Consider the following 20,895-nt stretch of genomic DNA (forward strand, 5'->3'; position numbering starts at 1 on the left):
ACTAGCATGGGCTCTAAGAACTGCTCAAATCCTGAGGGAAAGTCAATTTATATACATGTAGGATTGTTTTTTTAAATCACTTTTAATGCTATATATATATATATATATATGAAATTTAAAATTCTGTTTTGAGAAAAATGTTAGCTATGTTTGTACTGCCTTTTGTAAGTCAATCATGACATTGTCTAATGAATCGGCTCAGAAATATTAAGAAAGAGAAAATTGCTTAATTTTGCTCTGCTCAATAGAAATAGAAGAGCAAATTGTTTTCAGGTAGTAAGTTGAAAGGCCAGAATTACAGTGCCATTTCCTGCTTCATGCTGTGCCCATTTAGCAAAATAGAATTGGTCACCACGTTCTTAGCACTGCTTTTCAGAGATGTCATCCGCACTGCAGAAGAGCTGACTAAGTAGCTGGCTGATCTCTCTGGATAGGACTTCCTCCTACAACAGAGCTGGCTATTGAAATGCCTCCTGAAGCTTTCACTGAGTAAATAAAGAGCAAATGGATTCACGCAAGAATTGCAAAAGCTCAGAATTCGGGCAACTAAGGTGACAATCATGTGGCCTAGAGATGGGTCAATCTTGTTGTAGTTGAAAGACCTATACATGTAGAGGACGTGATTTGGAAACCAACAGAAAACAAAGCAGCCCACAAAGACGAGGACAATTTTCGCCAGGCGTTTCCGAGTTTCCATCTGCAAATACAAGGAAGTAGTCCCATTAGTTAAAATGAAAGTGGAGGCAGCCACATTCGAAATATCATGCTACAAAAGGAGTAAACTTATTATAGTATGAAAACATATCCAAAAATATAAAAACTATTCATCTTCCTCAACAACATGATGATTTTAACAGTTTCATGAATCCCATTGTGGTCACGACACTATTTCCATTCATAATACTTGACAGCTTATGTAAGACTAGATGACAAATTATTAAGAAATGGCTATGTTTCTATGTAAAAACTGTGATCTTAAAAAATTCTCTTATTTTTAAATATTTTCATTTAGCTTAAAATTATTGGGTTTGTAACAGAGTACAGAGCACTTTCCCCCACAACTCATGGATGGGAGAAGCTCATGATATGGCTTCAAATTCTTTTGATAACAAAGACTAGTTTAATAATTGTGCTACCACCTGGGGCAGGGTGGATGTGACTTTAAGGTTGTATCTTGACTCATGACATAGCCAGGGAAAGCAGGGTCCCCCTGGATCATGAAGTCATTCTTGCCCTGACTGGGGATGGCAGCCAAATAAATGTAAACAATACGGGAGAACTGGCAACTGTAGCTCATGGTGGGAGGAGTCAGAGATGAGGTCACACAGGACGCTCTGGGTCAGGATTTAAAAGAAGGGCAGAAAGCCATGAGAGATTTGCCCATGCGGTTTGAAAGGGTGTAAAAGGAGCCATGCTGCCGGTAGTGAAGTAGCAGCTGTGCGGTTTGTGGGGATTCAGTCATGAGGCTTGGAAGGGAGTTAGAAGAGCCATGAGAAGCCATGATACATCCGGTCATGAAGGTAGAATCTGACATGCTGCTGGTAGTGAGATAGGAGCCATGCAGGCCGTAGGTGCAGTTCTGCCATGGGCTAGTAAGAAAGCAGGCATGCTGCTTTGATTGTGCCAGCTCTAGCTGACTCAGAAGCCACCAAGGACTTTGTCTTACAAGACCTGCTGCCTTGCAAACCCAGACTTTATGTGGATTCTTGAGACTTGTGCCTTTCCTGAACTTCACCATGATCCAGTGCACCATGGCACATGTTTTTCTGGACTATTACATGGAGGCTGATGACAGCATAGCCCAGATCCTGAAGGACGGAGCTGCTGGGTGAGGATGGCAACTTTGGTACCTTCCAGAGAGACTGAAGAACTGTTGGTGCAGCCGGTATAAGGTAAGAATACAGGGAACTATTAGGTTTGCTTTTGGCCTATAGCGTTTTGGGGAACAAGGGAAGTGCTGGGTCTCATGGGAGAACAGGGCTCCAAGCTGAAGTCTTCTGAGCTGCCCCAAGGTTAGAATATTGTAAATAAAGGCCTGTTCCTTCCAGCATTAATTGTCGGGTCATTCACCAAGGCACCATGTGGACAGGCCTCCATCTGCTCGGTTTCATGTTCACTTTAATTATAAATCACTTGTTTGTATTAAATCCACTGAATGAACCATAGAATATATTCAACCCTGCATTTTTTTTATTTTTTAAAAGATTTTATTTATTTATTTTTAGAGAGAGGAGAAGGGAGGAAGAGAGGGAGCAAAACATCAATGTGCAGTTGCCTCTCACGCACCCTTCCACTGCGGACCTTGCCTGCAATCCAGGCAGGTGCCTTGACTGGGAATCAAACCAGTGACCCTTTGGTTGGCAGGCTGGCACTCAATCCACTGAGCCATACAATCCAGGGCCAACCCTACATTTTTTTTAATCAGAGTATTTTAAATAGGAAAAATAAATTTATTAAAATAAGGTATAACTTTTTTAACCCTTACTGCATACACATACAAAAAAACCATAATATTTAAACTCCACACTCATATGAATCAAAAGCACCTGACATAATTGTCAATCCTATATGTTTTTTTCTTTTCATAAAATTTACATACTATGTTTATTGTTTTATAGGTATGTCTTCAGGAATGTGATAAACTGACACAATTAAAATATTGGACATTGATCTTTTTAAATCTAAAAATCATTTTATAATATCTAAGTCCAAGGTTAGCCGCTATTTGTCTGATTTGTTTAAATATTTAAAGAAGGCAACATCATGTGAAAACAATTTATCAAAAGATATTGAATTGGTAGTAAGAGATATAATATTTTCTGAGCTAAAACTAATGATAGTCAACTAGAATATGGTACAAGAGACTGGAAATGTTCAAGAATCCAACAGGACTGACATTGGGGAGCAGCAGTGAGTGGTGACAGCAAAGGAAGGGGCACGTGGAAGGAGCCTCGTCCAGGACGAAGAATGTGGTACTCCAGGTGTTTCCCTGTGGCATAGACAGACAACCTGGCAATATTAAGAAGGTTGATGTAAAATTTGTATTACAAAGCAATGTTCTTCCTAGCAGGTGGAGCATGGGTACAAGAATTTCAGGGCAATCTATATTTGGAAGATCAAATACACAGGCAATCTGTTGGCGTTGAGATTACTTCTCGGCATATGTCAAGCACAATTAGTCAGTCTGAGTTTACAAGTCTCAATAGGGAAATTTATGAAAACAAGACAGAACTAAGGCCATTGAATAAAAAATAATGGTGGGAACTGACTGTGGGAGAGGGGTTGGGGAGAGGGATAGGTGGAGGAGGGCAAAGAGGGAAAAATTGAAACAACTGTAACAGAATAAACATGATTTTAAAAACTTCATATAAAAAGTGTTCTAGGAAAAAAAATAGTGGTGGGGAGAGTAAGAGAAATTCAACTTTAGAAACCAGATCAAAAACTCAAACACCCAAACTGAGATAAAAATTAGATCACAAGCTCTGAATTAAAGGATTATGTGAAAAGTAAAAAAACATATGACCTGGACATTTTTGCTTCAGTGATGCCATATGATTACAAAATGAATCTACTAATTTACCTAACAATTAGTTTCATGGTTGGCTAGTTTTTTAAGACTTTTAGGCAGATATGGGTCTCTGATGTTGATGCTCCTCGATAAATAGAGGTTACCTTCCAAACAAGAAAACGTTGTAAAATTCTGCTGTTGCTAAAATGCCCAAAGCCCCAGCCTGTGCCTCCATCTATAACCCAGCAAATTTGAATGATGTGAAATTCAACTTGCTTCATTCAAATTAGGGAAGAGCCACCTATAACCTCCTTGTACCCTTTGGAAGAAGTTCCGCAACAGGAGTGCACAAATGTACAACTTGAAACTTTGTCCTATAAGGACAGTATCTCCATCTCTTTGTGCATTAACATAGTTTTTTCCTTAAATTAGTGCTTCATATCCCTTGAGGAAGAAAGCCTATGTTAGGTGGTGCAAGCTTTAGATGAGTATACAATCTTTATAGGAAAATCTGTACAGCTGAGTTAGACCAAGCACAACCTCAGCACCAGCTGTTGGTTCTTCTCTTGTTCTGCCACCTGGTCCCCAGGGCCTCCCGTTCTGACATCCCACCCAAACCTCATCGCCAGACCGCAGGCAGTGTCCTGCTGACCCTCCCTGATGCACCCTTCTCCCAGACCTCCTATCATCCTTAGTGGGCCAACGGGAGAGGAGACACAGATTAAATACACCTACACCTAAACTGTGAAATTTTTCTGGTTTCTTACATGATTCTTTGCTTCAACATTTCCAGATAAAAAATTCTTCCAAAAATGTTGATGGCCGTAGGCCCAGAAGGCAAAGAAGCAGGACCTGGGTGAGCCTTTACAAAGCCATGGCATGCCACACAGTAGAGATCCCCAATGTCCCTTTTAGCTCAGGCCAGTGCATGTCCCTGAGCCCTCTCTCAGTTCTAATCATTCCTGGTATTGAGAGTCCATGAAATTGAACACAACATAATAGTTCTGCAGCTGACCAGGGCACCTCCAACACACACACACACACACACACACACACACACACACACACACATCCCAAGCTTACCTGTTTTTTGGTATGTTCATTGTATTCTCCAGGAAGATTATGTGCACTTTTAATTAAGGTTTTTGCAATATGATAATAATAAATGCTAATAACTGCAAGGGGTATGAGGAAATAAACCAAGAAGATGAGCACTGAATGAATTTTTGGATGTAATTCATCAGTCTGAGGGTAGGGTATGCACGCCGTAAAGCTGCCGTTATCCAAGCTATCAATTTGCACCACTTCGGAAAACACCGCTTCCGGAACAGCCAGCAGCACAGAGACCACCCAGATACCCACAGCCTTCGTGCAGGTCCACAGCAGCGCCCCCGAGGTCTGGACGTCCATAGGGTTTACGATGGCTCTGTACCTGGGAAGATAACAGTGTCTCAAATTACTATTGGGAAAGAAAAAGAAATGAAGTGAAAGAGAAGGAGGGCGGGAGGGCGGGAGGGCGGGCGGGAGGAAGGAAAGAAAAGAACTCTTACTTGCTTAGAGAGAGAGATGCCAACACTCCACCACTCCCTGTTCTGTAGTGCAGGCAATTACCTAAGATCCCCGGTTTCTCTGTCTGAAAGTCATTCCCCTGCTTATTAACACAGAAGACGGGGAGGCAGAGGGAAATATCTGAAATTGTCATTTCCCAAATTGCATTAATTTGCTTATGCTTTCACAAGTTTTTTTTCCTAAATCAACACATGCTCCAAGTGTCATGATTTATTGAATACATTTAATTACTTTTAATTTTGAAAAATCTATCACTCCTGTAATTGCTATAATACACAATAACCACAAAATAGAAAATGCCCACAAAATATTATTAAATTCCACCTTGATACTCTTTTTTTAGCTTATAAGCCTGAGTCACCCACTTTTTTCCTAAGAATATCATATCAGCACATCTTAGAGACTCATCCAAACTGGGTTCTTCTCCATGAGTTAGTCATAAGGGCTGAAAGAAATGGAATAAATTTCTGTCTTTACATCTCAAATGTATTTTATGTGGAGACCTCATGGAATTCTTTCTCCTCCCACCAGACACTGTCCTAGTGTTAAAGGGGCCCCCAGGGCATACTGGCTTCAGCGATCCAAACCTTCGACAGCCAGCTCGACCGCACACATTAGGGCACTGATAATGCAGACAAACCAAACTCGTATGGGAGTCTCAAATTATCTGCACTTATCTTGGAAAATACCTCAGGTTACAGTATACCTAGGAGGTTAACAAGATGCAGTTAAAAGTTATTTTAGGCAAACAAACCTGAGCTATTATCCCTGATAACTGCTTGAAAATCACTTGAGGTCTCCTCTTCCTCTGGGAAAGGTAATAAAAATCACCTCCCTCAAGGTTTTATGATTAGAAAAAAATGTGTAGAGCACTGGTTACAGTGCCTGGAAATTAGCTGGTACCTGTCATGACCCTGTCCCTGCTCCTTATTTACAGTTCATTTAGTCTGCTGTTTTAACAGTTCAGAGTATTTCAAGCTGCATATTAGGCAATTAAGGTCTTCTTCTGAGCTTCTATGAAGATGCTTTTCATTTCCCACAAGGGAGCAAGAGCTTGCAGCCTCAATCCCACTCTGAGAAAAGCCTCTCTCTTTTCCAGCTTGCATCAAAGTGTCATCCCCAGACAATAGGAAAAAGGTCATTTGCATTTTGATCTGGAGGATCTTCCCATGTGAAACAGGAAACATGAAAATTAGAGCAAGAGCAAAGGGCCTCAACACCAAATTAAGCAAAATAGCACACATCATGCGTTTTACCCAGACTTCACACAGAGCAGAGCTCAACAGAGCTCCCTTCTCCTATTCTAATTGTATATTCACACAAAACTTAAAGAATCACAATCAGTAATTTAAAATGAGCTATTTTTTTCTAATTTTTAATTTTTTTATCAGATTAATAATGTTCAAAGAGGTTTATCTGTTTGTTTTTGAATTCAGAGAGCACTAAGAGTGATACAAAAAAAAAAAAAATACAAGTCTCGTGTTATATCTCAGGCCCTGGTCCTGAGTGAAAACGAATTTCACATCATTTCCTCCATATACGTAAGAAATGTAATTCTTCCATCGTGTCCTGAATCAAATATTATAGACATTAGCTCTTGACATCCTGTTAACGGTAATTGAAGATTTTCTCTCTACTACCTCTAGTCTCCCCATTCCCAACTTCCAGGTAAGTTATATTGTTTATAAAATAGTCAATAGTCAATAGATAATTATTATGACTAAACAAATACCACTCACTGCAGAGTTAAGTAGTATATTATGACATTTTCTTTTTTATATACATGGCTCTGATTTTTCAAGAGTTGCTACTTGATAATTTTTTGGTTGTATAATTTTCCATTTACTTGAATTTGATTCTTCTCTCAATTTTATTTTGCCACCTTCCTGAATAATTGAAGTCCGAGTGCTTGAATCTCAATTCCTCTTCTTTCTTAATTTTTTACTTTATCAAACGCATCTGCACCTTCTTTGGAGTTTTATTTTCTAAGCTGTCATATTAGCTTTAGCTTCCTTTCATCTGAATTGTTTATCATAATTTTAAATTCTAGAAGTTCTTTCTAGTTTTATAGTTATTACATAGCTATGGAACTAATACAGAAAATGTTTAGCTTCTTTCTCCTTCTAGAGGAGTTTCAAGTTTTATGTTTTTGTTTGATTACTTTATTCTGGAAGTTCTCCAGAAAGGTTAGATATTTACTGCCCGACAAGTCATATTTAAGATCAAAGTACTGAAAAACTGATTATAAATTCTTTTGTACGTGGAGGAAGCAGAGAAAGACAGAGAAATTGGGGTGGGAGAGGAGGCTGCTGATCACTAGAAATGGACTAGTTAACTAGCCTTCCATTTTAGACTGTCAGAAACAACAAAGAATATTCTGAACTTTTTTCCTTCATCGATTTAAAGGGGAGGGATAGGTCACTTCCCTACCCTCACTCCTATCCCAGAGCTAAGGGCATTTGCAGAAGCACTATAATCATAAAGAATGTTGGGGACAGTTCAAATAAGAATAAAAATCATGACTGTCTCATCCTGATAAGATTGCCATAGTAAAGCTAGCAACATACAGAGTTTTGGGTTGAGGAGAAGTAAGAATGCAGGACAAGGTTAGAAAAGGCATTTTTCAGTAAGGATGATTCTTAGCCTCTGCAGGAAAGGGAAAATGGATCCCATGAATTCTTCACTAAATGATATACATTTGATCAAAAAGAGAGTATTTCAAACTCTATACAGCCAGAAACTATAGTTTAAAACATGGGTTATTGAAGTGTCATTATTAGTACTAAACCAGAGCTTACATCTGTCAGATGATATGTTATACACAAACCTATGTTTCATGTGCATCTTTGAAAGAATAAAAAGTAAAAAAATATATAGTGCAAATTAAGGTAGACATTACTAATCATGCTTCCTTTAAATATTTATGAAAATGTAAGACTGAAATATTCTCAGTATAAAAACTATCTCATTAATTTAGTAGCATAGTAGGTATGTATAAAAAAAGTTTTTTTCCTTTCATATAGTCTCAAAAGTTATCCCTAACTGAAAACTAGAAACTAGTCCATCAAAATTCACATAAAGAGAGCATGATCATTATTTACATATTAAATATCAATAAATAGATATGCTTCTTCATTAATGTCTGTTTTGAATCTTGCTTATTATATCTGAATACAGTCTTAATTTAATGTAAAGAAATAATGTAATCATATAACAAAATATATGAAGAAAATTAGATAGTTTTAACTCATATACAGTTATGAAAACATCTCAAAATATCCATCTATAAATTTCTGCAAAGCTTTCGAGTTATACTACCCATAGATCCTTCTTTTATATCAAATTTCATTTATCAGAAGCTAACGAAGTCCAAGTGTGAATTATCTGGCAAGTCGAGTGAAGAGTATTGTGGAAGCAAGAGAAAAAGAGAAAGCAAGAATTTCAAAAAGTGTAGGCCTCTGTGTCAAATACTTTAAAAGCAGAGAAAAAGCTTCTTAGTCGAGGGCCTGTGTCTTGCTCTCTGCTCTATCGTAACACATAACACAATGCCTGATCCATAGCAAGTTCTCAGTAAATGTTCACTGAGCTAATAAAGAAATACGGCCTCAGCAACAAGGAGATGACTTTCTTAAGAGCAGTCGTGGTAGAGTGGGATGGCGGTTGTTGGCAATTAGGTTTCCTTGAGTGTGGCAGTGAGAGGGAGAGACAGTCTAGTCTCCTGATGCCCAAGCTGGGTCAGTCTTCTGAATCAGCCAGGGAACTGAAAAAAAGAGAGTATTAAACTGTTTCCCAGTCTCACTGGCACAGAGTGTCTATGGTGTAAAAGGAGAGGTTCGGCATTTTATCAGATTTTCAAGCGATTTTGAATATAAGCCAGGTTTAGAAAACCCCTTTTGCAAAGGTTGACTGCAATAGTGAGCATCTTTCCACGGGCTTCCTGCAATGGGTGCACATGCAGCGTCCTAGAGAGTATTAGAAATCCAGAGGAAGTTCAGTGTCTGAAGAATCAGATGCCTGGCTTTTACAATATATCATATCATATTTTAAAAGTATTGATATCCTGTAGTGGTAAAATTTATTCTGAGTAAAATTACTAAATTTATCATTTAAAAATATCTATGCATTAGCATACAACAGAATGGCTAAGACTATAAGTAACCTTATTGAAAATATTGTAATATGTGTATTTCGCTTTGAAAAGGATGAAAGACACCTTTCTCATTATAGAGGGGTCAGCTATTCTAGTTGCTCTTTACCAGAACAAAAATCACGTTGTTCTTAATTCATTAAAAAGCATGACCTAAACTGCATAAATGTTTCATAATGAGGATAGTGATAATGACAATTTATGTTGATGAAGGCAACAGGTGGGAACTAGTCAGTCTATGATTAAAGGAATTGAGAAAAGGCTATAGGTGACAGAAAGACTGTCATTATTAGTTTTACAATAGGCTCATTTTGCTCTCCTCTTTAATGCCTATTTTCTGAAAATTAACTGCATGTGTGAATAAATACTGATTTGAATTAGTGAGTCATGTGTCATCTTGACACATAGATAATATAGTAGAAGTAGTCACACAGCAACCCACAGTTTAAAATGCTTTCACATTAATTATTTCATTTGATAAAATAGCCCTATGCTGCAAAACTGTTTAGTGTGCCCATTTTACAGTAAAGTGTATTGAGAGTAAAGGATTACATGACATTTGAATGATTACAAACCTAGCAGCATACACTGCAGAATTCACTCACATGTTGTGACTAAGAATCCTATATATTTTCAATTTTAATGCGACTGAAGCATTAAATGCTTTATCTACTCTACCCAGTTTTAGACATTTGATCTCCTGTCTTTTAAAAGTCAATGGTATTTTTAATTGGAAAGATTCAACATATCTGCAATTATGCTTTCTTAGTTTAATGATTATGAATACAGTAGAGAAACTAATCCTCAACAGCATCAGCAAGTAATGTCTCATATTTTTAAGTCATCTCTAAAAACTACATTTCTATAGTATCTATATAAATATCTATAATCATTTCTAGGTTGTGCTTATTTGGTTCTCTCTTAAAATGTGATTCTTTTTCAGCCTGGCTGGTGTGGCTCAGTGGACTGAGTGGCAGCCTGCAAACAGAAAGTCACCAGTTCTATTCCCAGTCAGGGCATATGGCTGGGTTGCAGGCCAGGGCCTCAGCCAGGGCTGTGCAAGAAGCGACTGACTGCATGTTTCTCTCCCTCTCTCCCTTCCTTCCCATCTCTCTGTGGTTATTTTTCACAAATTAATTTGAATTAAACTGCAATTAAAATTTTAATTGTAAAAATATTTTCCCCAAAATTTCCACAAATAAACAACATAAAGAAGGTCTACATTAGAAGTGAAAAATATTCTTAATGAAAATCTTTATAAGAAAAAAAATTAAAACTCAAAGAAATTAAGGGAAGTATTAGGGAGAAGTGAAGGTTTAGTGTTTATTTCTGCTCCCCATGAAAACTTATGAATAACTGGAAATAGAAAATACTGCCAAGAACCTCAATAAATCAGTAGTGTTCACAGGGAGAAGGGTATGGGCCTAATAACATTTGATAACAATAAGTTGAGAGAGCTCATTAAGTTTGAAGCTAGCAAAATTAAGCTAGATCACTTTGAAGCATGAAAATAAAAATAACCTTGATCATGGAAACAAATGAGAACAAAGAAACAAAGAACAGCAAATGATAAAAAAAATAAAAATAAAAAGATATTTTAAAGAAGATATGTGTCCTTTATATAGAAATTAAACAAATAAACTGTGGACATACAAGCTTGTCAGTGTATTTGGGATATGGGTGAGGCTCTCCAAAGAGCTGAAAGTAATCTCCCAGTTACATACAGTATTATCTAAAACCTACATAAGACCTTAGAAATCGGTGAGCCCTCCTGAGCAATCTGCAATTGAAAGAGCCAAGATAAGTTATTTTGGATTTTGAAACATACCAATAGGAACTGTATTGCTGGTGACAACTAACAATAAGGAAAGTGCTGAACTTCACTGTCTGACCTCATGGCTCATCTAGAACAGATGGCCCCCTATTTAAATGCACCACTACAGGCAAAGCACTGAGAGGCTTGTCTTAGAGGGTCCTCTTGTCCCACTGAGAAGTGTACAAAGAAAACCAGCATATGATTAAATGAGAGACTTGCCTGAGATGTGGTCATGTGGAAGAGTGTGCAAGGCAGAGCTCTGGAGCACTGAACTGAGCATCCGGTTGCCTCACCAATTAACAGTGTTCCTTGTTCTCGTTGGGTCACAGTTTGCTCAACACCCAAAGAGGTGGCACTAGGACCCCATCTTAGAGCCCTCAACTCTACAATGGAAGACATTATTTTTATTTTTGTAAATAAGGAAAATACTCACTTGCGAGCATGTCTTTTGTGCTGTTTTATCATTTTTTTCCAACTTGAATATTTAAATATAACAGATAGAAGACTAGCACCAAGATGCAATAAGCTACAGGCTAGTACATTCTCTCTCTATTCATATAATGTGTCCCAAAAGTTTCAGATCAAGGTGGATAAATAATCTTCAAAACCTACAAAGTTTTGCATATATATATATATGCAATAGTGTGAATATTGTGAGGATTATGCAGCACCTAATTTAATGTGTGAATTAGAAAAGAAAAGGAAGTAAGCCAGAAGTAGTTGAGAGAGCGATGAATAAAATATATCTGGTTATTGGAGTCCAATATAACAACCTTTAAATAAATTCAAATTAACTAATAAATTAAATACAGATTACAACTCACCCTGTTTCTATGGTGATATAAAAATAACTGAGCACTTGTTATGCAAAACAAATTGTCCTTTTGAATTGACAGCTAGAAAGCTCTCAGACAAATGTAACTTAGGACCCACATTTTGTGAAAGTAGGGGTGACTTTGTATTTTTCAGCTTTTAGTTCCTTATACCTGGTTTTCCTCTCTTTTTTATCCCCATTGTGTGCTATTTTTATCTTTATCTTTAAGATGTCCTAAATTCTTTTGGAACAAGTTGAAAATAAATAAGTCATTATTCTGGAAACATGGGTTACCTGTAGGCTGAGTGTGGACTATTCTCTTAGGTATGCATGGCCGGGTGCACTCTAAAAGAGCTTATAAGCACACTCTGAGAACCAGTCTCAGCACCCACTGAGAGGCTTCTCAGCATACTACTGCCCAGGGTTACTGATCAAAGGAGAAGGCAAAAGTCAGCTGTTCAATCAGGACCTGAGCTTCGGTCAAGAGTTTTGATGAGAAACCAGCAAACAGACAACGGTAATACATTTTCACCACTAAACAAAGGCTGATTTAAAAAATAAAAAAACCTTCCTAAGGCCTAGGGAGTTAGACCTAGGACCCAGATTTGCTCTGTTTTAATATTTTAATAAGTAACCAGTAACGAAAATATCTGTCTGCATTGCTATAACATGCAAATAATGCTGACGATTCCAGGTTCATACCTAAGAACACTAGCTTGATTATAGAATTAAATATGTTTATCCTAACTAACAAAGAAAAGTTTGAAATTAGTAATATATTAGCACTTTAGTCTCATCACATGCAATATTATTTTTGCATTCAATTCAACATTGACTAGTTAGTAGCAGAAATACAACATAACCTGATGCATTAAATTAATATCACTTGTATTCGCTTATAGAATTTTAGAATTTAATTTATAAATGCATTTTAGTTAATAGTTATATAAAAACAGAATATAGAAATTGATATCTAGTTTTACATTTGTAAATACATAAAATGATAAAGTTTATAGTTTAGCACTAGGAATCCGTAGGAACTTTTTGCTATAAAGGAAAAAAGAGAATTCATTCTTAAAAATTATTTGCATCTTAATTGTGGGATTTAGAGGCAAAAATGTCTTCAAGAGTCAAAGAAATAATATTCTATTTGTAATACTAGTATAATAGATAGTGAAGATGTCTCTAACACCTATCATAAGCAAAGTGTGGTTTATGGGGATTTACCTACTCAGTATCACGGCACACATGTCCCAACAGTGGGGTAGGGGCTAGTGCGTGTCCCTGTGTGTGTGTGTGTGTGTGTGTGTAAAACTGGTAAAAATGACACAACACAGAATATACAAATGCTTTTAAGTAGCTACTTAATGTGAGCAAGCAAAAGAAGTACACTTTTGACATAGTAACAAAAACCCATCAACGTAAAAGCAAAACGTAAACCGATAGCACCACTAACCACCATTTCAGATTAGACACTGCCCCTCCTCACATTCTGGTTATGACATGTGTCTGAGGTAAATCCACTGTGGGTAAAAATGATCTTCCCTAGGGATGAATCAGCTGAAACTCCTCGAAAGACTTGGGAACGTCGAGGATGAGTAATCAGCACTACCACACAGAGTCCCCACACCACCCACACCAAACAAGGTAACCTAGGCCTCAAGGTAGCATCACACGAGTAAATGGCGTATTTCTTACTTCAGTCTCCGCTATCTGGTGATGCTGTCATCAGTGATATATAACTTCCCACTTCACATTCGGATATGCTTTCCACAAATCTAATTATATTCCTTTTTTTTCCCTGCATTACTGTGATTTCTATTTCTAAATTCTCTACCTTTATATATGCCACCTCATGAAGATAGAATATTTAGTGTGGTTTAACAAACAATTGAATTTGTTGTTTAAAAACTCTAACAGCAGCTTTTCTTTAGTTTTCCTATTGCTACAACTACTACTTAATTTCGAATTCAAGGTGTTCTTTTATTTTGCTGTTACATTAACGACAGTCTTTCATTCTTGAATCTAATGAAAAAGCTTTTGCAATCATTTTTTTAACTTTGATGCTATGTTTTAAATGTAATTTTTTTTAGTCTGCCATTAAATAGGGAAAAAATCAGTAATTTCTTATACCTGGAAAAGTAATAATGTGGTTTAATGGTGAAGATCATAGGCTTTGAACTGGTTTCAGATGCTGGTTCCACTGTGAAATCAGGAAAATGTTGCTTAATTTCAAGCCTTAGTTTTCTTCACTTTAAAATGATAATAATGATAATGCTTACTTCATAGTATTGTGAGAATAATAAACTCACATTAAAAACTTAGCATAGTGCTGTGCAATGTCTTATTCTTGTTTCCAGATCCACAAAAAAGTAAAACATTTGGTAGATAAAGTAAAAGAAGATCAAGTACAAATAAGCACTCAGATTACCATGTTCTGGAAGAACAAAAGAACTGTAGACAATATAAAACAAAACATTTCCAAACCATTTCAATGAATACTGGAATGTGTTGTGTGATTTCATCTCCAGCAACTCCAGTTCCTCCATTGAGATTTCCAAAACACACACTGATAAGCAAGAATAGCCTCTGGACCAAGTAGAAAAGGAAACATACCTTGCTTTATCATTATTATTAAAGTATCCATGCTTTATTTGCAAAGTAAATGATGCACATAATAAACTGAAAGTCAATAAATATGTGAGGAATAACATTTTCTCCAACTTTTGTCAGAGTCCTTTTACCTGTATTTCTCTGTAATAAGAAAGAAAAGTGGTATAAAATAAACTCAAGTTCTGGGTCTTGTTACTAATACTAACTTTAAAAAATGCCCTGGCTGGTGTGGCTCAGGGGATAGAGTGCCAGCCTGCAAATCAAAGGGTTTACTGGTTCATTTCCCACTGCAGGGCACATGCCTGAGTTGCAGGCCAGGTCCCCAACAGGGAGCACGTGAGAGACAACCGCACATTGATGTTTCTGTCCCTCTTTCTCCTTCCCTTTTCCTCTCTAAAAATAAATAAATAAATAAATAAAACATTTTTAAAAAACAACAGCATAATGACAGTAATTTTAACTATTGTAGTGATAACTATGTATTGTTTTATTCTAATCCCTATCTAGAATTTTTTTTTAAACTTTCTGTTTAAAATGGCTCCCCTAAAGAAGGGCAGTTAAACTAAGAAGTCACATTTTAATTATGGAGTTCAAAGACAACTTTTCAAAAAAGACAATAGAAATCATGCCAAACAAAATTAGGTGGCTAATTTATCCAAAGCCACCTATTTTTATAGGAATGTGGTTTTAGAGAAAATATTATACAAACGTAAAAAGCCAATAATATTCAATTTAAAAAGACAACAGCTCTCAACTCTCCACTGAATATTGTTTAATTCCTTTAATGAAGACTAGCTCTTAATGCCAAAGTGATATAAGGGTATTATTGCAAATACCAGGAAATTTAGATGGATTCATTTTTCATTAATAACTTAACATGTAAACTAAAGAGGTGGCAAATGACACCCTCTTAATCATCCAAGTTAAACTGTTTACCTAAATAGCTTATGTCAAAACCCCATCCCCACAGGTATTAGACTACAGCTTCATGCAATGAACTGTAAATCAAAGGGTCAAATCAAATTTGAACATCACTTCAAATTTGGACATGCCCAGTTTTGCCCCACTCCCATCCGGACATCCCTCTTGTTTAAATCCCCAAAAGCAGGATTCGGAGAGCCTTCAACAGTGGCACCCGACCCAGGACCAGCAGGCCTGCGGTTCTCCTCCCAGCTCTGCCAGGGGACTTACCTTCCCTGGGCCTCAACATCCTTCCCTAGAAAATGATACAGTTGAACTACATGATCTGCAAGGTAGAGTAACGGACACTTCCCACCCTTAAAGTATGTGAAGAGCAGGTTTGACATCTAGGATATATTTTTACAACACTTTTAAAATACAAACACTTGGTACCTACCTGTTTGTGAAAACACAAGCAATGTGTCACTTGAGGTATTAAAAAAATGTGTAAAATCATTTGTCAGAACATTTACTATTCCAGTTGATTTTGCTTCAAATAAGTGGCAGAATTCAGTTGTTAACTGTAAGTGGCGTTTTCCCTTATTTGGAAAAAAGTCAAAATCAACATTTCTCTAACATTAAGGCAGACATTCTTACCTATCAGGTTGTCAAGCTACAGAATAAGGAAACTGCACGTCTAGGTTTTAAGCACACAGAGGAAGCTTATACAAGGTAGCTACACAGGTGCCCATTTATTCTATGGCTTTTCTGTAAAATAGAATAAAGATTCCCGAAGTGTGTGGAAGGGAAGAGGAAGACTAGGATATGCCATTTTAAAACTACCTTCAAACTATTTTCAAACTGAATGAAATATTATCTCAAACTAAAATAATGCAATTTTAATTATTTTAAAAGTAATACTCTTCATACATTTTTTCATACTGCACATCTCAGTGGGTTTTGTCTGCTTGTACTCTAATTCCCACCTACACTCTCCTCCTCTCCTCCCCCTCCCCGCCTTTCCTTTCTCCCTCGCTCCTCCCCGGGTGCACTCCCCGCTCCTCCCCACCACTCCTTACGCCACCCCACCGCTACCTGTGCCCTCACCTGTCGGCGCTGAGGGCAGTGAGAGTGAACACCGACACCCCGACGGAGGTGAGCTGGATGACGGGGATCAGTTTGCAGCCCACTTCCCCGAAGACCCACTCTTCAAAGAAGTAGCGCGAGGCGTCCACCGGGACGCAGGTGAGCAGCAGCAGCACGTCCCCAGCGGCCAGGTTGGAGATGAAGATATTGGGGGCGCTCCTCAGGGCGCTGTTGGTGATGAAGATCTTCACCAGCATGATGTTGCCCAGCAAGCCCACCGAGATGATGAACAGATAGAGCGACGGGATCACACAGCGGACCGCGAACTCGGCGGTGGTTCCCTCGGGGGCGGGCAGCAAATCGCTGTCCGAGAGCCCGGGAAAGAAACCGCTCTGGTTCCCGCCGCCCGTCTGGGACAGGCTGCCAAGAGACTTGGGGGGCATGGTCCCTTTTCCAAGAGAGTCTGCTGGAGTTTTCCTGCGGCCAGGTGCCCTGAAAGGTGGAATTCCCTCCCGCGATGAACGCGTCACACCGCGCGCCCCGGAGGGGACAGGCCGCTGAGAAAGGAGTCTGTCCACACGCTCCGGTTCTTCACTTCTACCAGAGGCGCGTGGGCTCCTGCTGGCTCCCGATTTAAATAAATAAATAAATAAATAAATAGATAGATAGATAGATAGATAGATAAATAAATAAATAATAACAGTTGCGTCTTGTTCCAGTCTTCACTGGCTTGTTCTCTTTTATACCCAGTGGAGAACGGCTCTTTTGTGAACAAAGATTTATCCCTCTGGGGTTAATTGAAGTACCTGCCCGACTGTTGCTTGGGGAGGCAGGAAGCCACCCTGTCGCTGTCCAAGGAACCGCGGCTGAAACGCGGGCAGCTAGCAAGGGGCGCTACTCCTTTGCTCCTGGCAAGGCTTTGCTGTTGTTTCTGTGGTCCCAGTTGTGTTGTGTGGTACGGGAGGGGATCCGAGAGCTCTCTCACACCCTGCGTCCCCACATACACTCATCAGCACCCGCCTCTGAGCAGGGGGAGCCCCAGGCCAGAAGTCTGTGAACCTCTGCGGATTTGGAGGCCGGTGAGTCTCTGATGCTGTAACACGGAATTTAGAAAATAGAAGCAGTGACTAAGGATGAAGTAAATAAATGGGATTCCCTCCGGACTCTTCGTCCTTGATCCACTTTTCTTACCCCAAATATGGAAACTCTTTCCTACAGCTGGCATATTACTTTTAAATTTCTATTTTATTTAAATATGAAGTGCATAAAATACACAATTCTTAAAGGTACAGCTCAAAGCAGAACCTACGAGCTAACCACTGGCCCTGCAGTAAGCAGTGTTAGTTCTGCCTTTGATCATCTAAGATTAGTTTGCCTGCTCTTGAGCATTTGTGAAGTTCATTCATGTTTTCGTATATCAAACTTTTCACTGCTATATAGTATTCTAGTATAAATATACCAATGTTTATTTTATTCCATTTAAGGCAATTGACATTTGAGTTCTTTATAATGGAAGCTAATTTGAATAGTGTTTCTATGAATATTCTTGTGCTTGTCTTCTGGTGCATATTTGAATGCCAGAGGATTTGCTGGGTTACAATGATTATGTTCAACTTTAACAGAAATTGACAATATTTCAAAGCAAATTTCAACTTTCCTTTTGTAAACTTGCTTGACTATATCTTTTAAGGCTAGACATATGTATGCCTATGACTTTGTAATGCCAGCCCTAAGTACATACTCAACATTTTAAATATGATGTACCTAAGAACAAAATAACTTCACAAATTAAAACCAATGGAGTTTAATATAAACTGCTAAAAAAATGGCACAGTTTTTAAATTAGCCAAATGGCACTGTTTTCATTAGGAAAACATTTGCCTAGTTCTTGGTTATTAAGGAATAAAATTGTGTAATAATAAAGAAATTAGTCAAGAACTACCTGTAATGATCTAGCCACAAGCTAATGAATGTTCCAAACCATATGAGTAATTTAAGCAAATTTTTCAGACATTGCTAACCAAGAGGGGCATTTAATTATCATAAATGAATTCGAGAAGGTGTATTTTGTAATTAACTTCACATTTATTAACTCAATCCCTTCTTCTTGGATACCCTTCTCAATACGTGGATTTCATTACTTAATGTTACTAAGTGAAAGTTGGCTAAATAGAATATTCAAACACATAAAACTGAGTATGGACAAAAACTATATTCATATTTACCATATATAAATTTTAGAGTGTCTCTAATTATCTTCAATATTATTTAAATTTTTTATTTTAACATCCAATCTCATTATGCAAAGTACATTACTAAAGCAATCTTCTAAATGAAGAAATCTCTCAAACTTTCAAACTACAACCATCTCATCTTAATCTATTTTATATGAAAACATATCGCAGTCTAAATTGCTAAATAGACATCTATATTTTCTTCTGATGTTTTCTACGTGATGCTAATTGCTTACTTTAAAAATATTGAGCCTAAAAACTGGATTAACAAATATCCAATTGCCTGGAACTGTAGAAATAAGCACCTGAATTATTTTTTTTTCAATTTTAAGTGAATTCACATGTATTTAATCAAAGTCTTAGATTAATGGGAGTGGAGAGTATAATGAATATTTTACTGGCAATGGTTTAACTAATACTTTATTAAAATATGCTATAAAGTTATTATAATTATGTATATAGTACTTGCATTTATCACCAAATTATGTATATGGGTATTGTATCAATTACATAGCATTGATTCACATTAGAAATAAACATCCACTGAAGAAATAAACTTTGTTTTATTGTAATCAATGTGCCACATACCACGTTATGTTCATATAAGAGTATACAAAGCACATACAATTATATACAGTACATAACTGTTGGGAAACGCCCCACCTGGTTTCAGAAGCCGTAACCCTGCCAACAGGCTGGAGGGCCCCAAGGCTGGAAATAATCAGGAGGCCTTGGAGAAACAGGCCCCTGAGGAGACTTGGCCTGTCCCCCGCTGGCAGGGGCACAGCCCCTGCCTCTCTCCTTTGCCATCTAGGGCCAGTGGCCAATGATGGGTAAGTTACCCTGCGCTAATGTAAACAACCTAAGACAGGTATTGGCAGATATTGGCAGCAGATAAGAAATTGGGGGACACAGAGAAGGGGCAAAAAGGCTCCCACACCACTCGGCTTGGCTTGGACACGGCCGGAGTCCTCATCGCAGCAGAGAAGCAGTCTCCTTATGTCTTGGTGGTTCCCTCCCCATGCCTGGCTCAGGCTTGAAGCAGTGCAGGAGTCAGCTCTAAACCAGGTCTGGCAGTTGCCAAGGAAATCAGACCTAAGAGTAATTTCTTTAAAGTGTGCTTTGTTCTTTCCTCAGATCTCTGGCCAGCTCAGTCTGCGAAGGACAATCACATTATTTAAACCCCTACCATGTTAAGACATTTGCTTTATTTACACCTTTTACGCCATATCTTTAAGGTGCCTTTAAGTCTACTTTCCCCTTATCGATAATCTCTATTGTTGATTTTAGTCTCCTCTCAGACCCATGTGAATCAGTGAATTCCTGTCATTTGTTTTCTTAAAGGTATCTATTCTCTGTGAAACTTAACATGCTAATGTAACGAGTGTACGTGTGCATTCCTGTTGCCTAGCCCACTGATAAGTTTTATCAATAAAAACCTTGGAACAAAGGACAAGGGGGGCTTCCCCGCTAGAGGGATGTGCCAGGTGCTTCTCCAGTAGGAGGGAAGTGCCCCCATTGGCTGTCCCGGCCAACAGAGAAGTGTTTGTGGCATTTTGTGTTTATTCCCCCTCATCCGTGACAACCCCCCGGGACTGACTCTGTGGGTTTCAGAGCCCTGCTCCCACTGCAGCGGGCTCCAGCCTGTTTCCCCGGGGGTTCAGGGAGCGCTGCGCTCTCTGGGGCACTCCCCTGTGGCGGTGGGCCCCTATAGCCTCTGAGCACAGCGACACATAACACTTGATAATAATAAACTACTATGGTGCTGGTTTATGTATTTACCATTCTAAACTTTTTATCTTTATTTTAAAGTGTACTTTTTGTACTTACTTTTTGAAAGTTTGCTATAAAACACTGTTATGTGACGCTGTACTGGCAGCAGCCTCAAATATCTCTTACTTAGCGCATCTTTAGATTGCATGGTTTTCTCTCGTGCTTGATTCAGTCACGCATTGTTTAGTTTGTTATGGCCCCCTAAGCATAAAAAATCCATTGCTAATGTTTTCAGTAAGAGGCCACATCGAGTGATTGTTCTGGAAATGAAATTAAAAGGGATTAAGGACTGGAAAGTTGGAAAATTAGTGATGGTTATTGCTCACCGGTCAGGCACAGCCCATTCCACCATAACTATGATCTTGAGAACAGGAAAAAGTGATGGAAGTCATTCCAGATCTGCTTTATCAATGACACCAAGACTGCCAACATTCA

At 38.2% G+C, this 20,895-nt stretch overlaps 1 protein-coding gene across 1 annotated transcript; it reads right to left on the reverse strand.

Annotated features, from left to right (window-relative positions):
• Window positions 1-295: 295 nt before the first annotated feature.
• On the reverse strand, window positions 296-16,896 carry NMBR (neuromedin B receptor). Its single transcript, XM_054568962.1, has 3 exons — window positions 16,475-16,896; window positions 4,592-4,940; window positions 296-697 (listed from the first exon to the last, which is right to left on the reverse strand). The coding sequence occupies exons 1-3, from the start codon at window positions 16,894-16,896 to the stop codon at window positions 296-298; spliced, it is 1,173 nt and encodes a 390-aa protein (XP_054424937.1).
• Window positions 16,897-20,895: the final 3,999 nt, after the last annotated feature.

This window comes from Pteronotus mesoamericanus, unplaced genomic scaffold, assembly GCF_021234165.1.
Source record: "Pteronotus mesoamericanus isolate MK-2021 breed Mesoamerican mustached bat unplaced genomic scaffold, CSHL_Meso_final contig_20, whole genome shotgun sequence".
Taxonomy (NCBI): domain Eukaryota; kingdom Metazoa; phylum Chordata; class Mammalia; order Chiroptera; family Mormoopidae; genus Pteronotus; species Pteronotus mesoamericanus.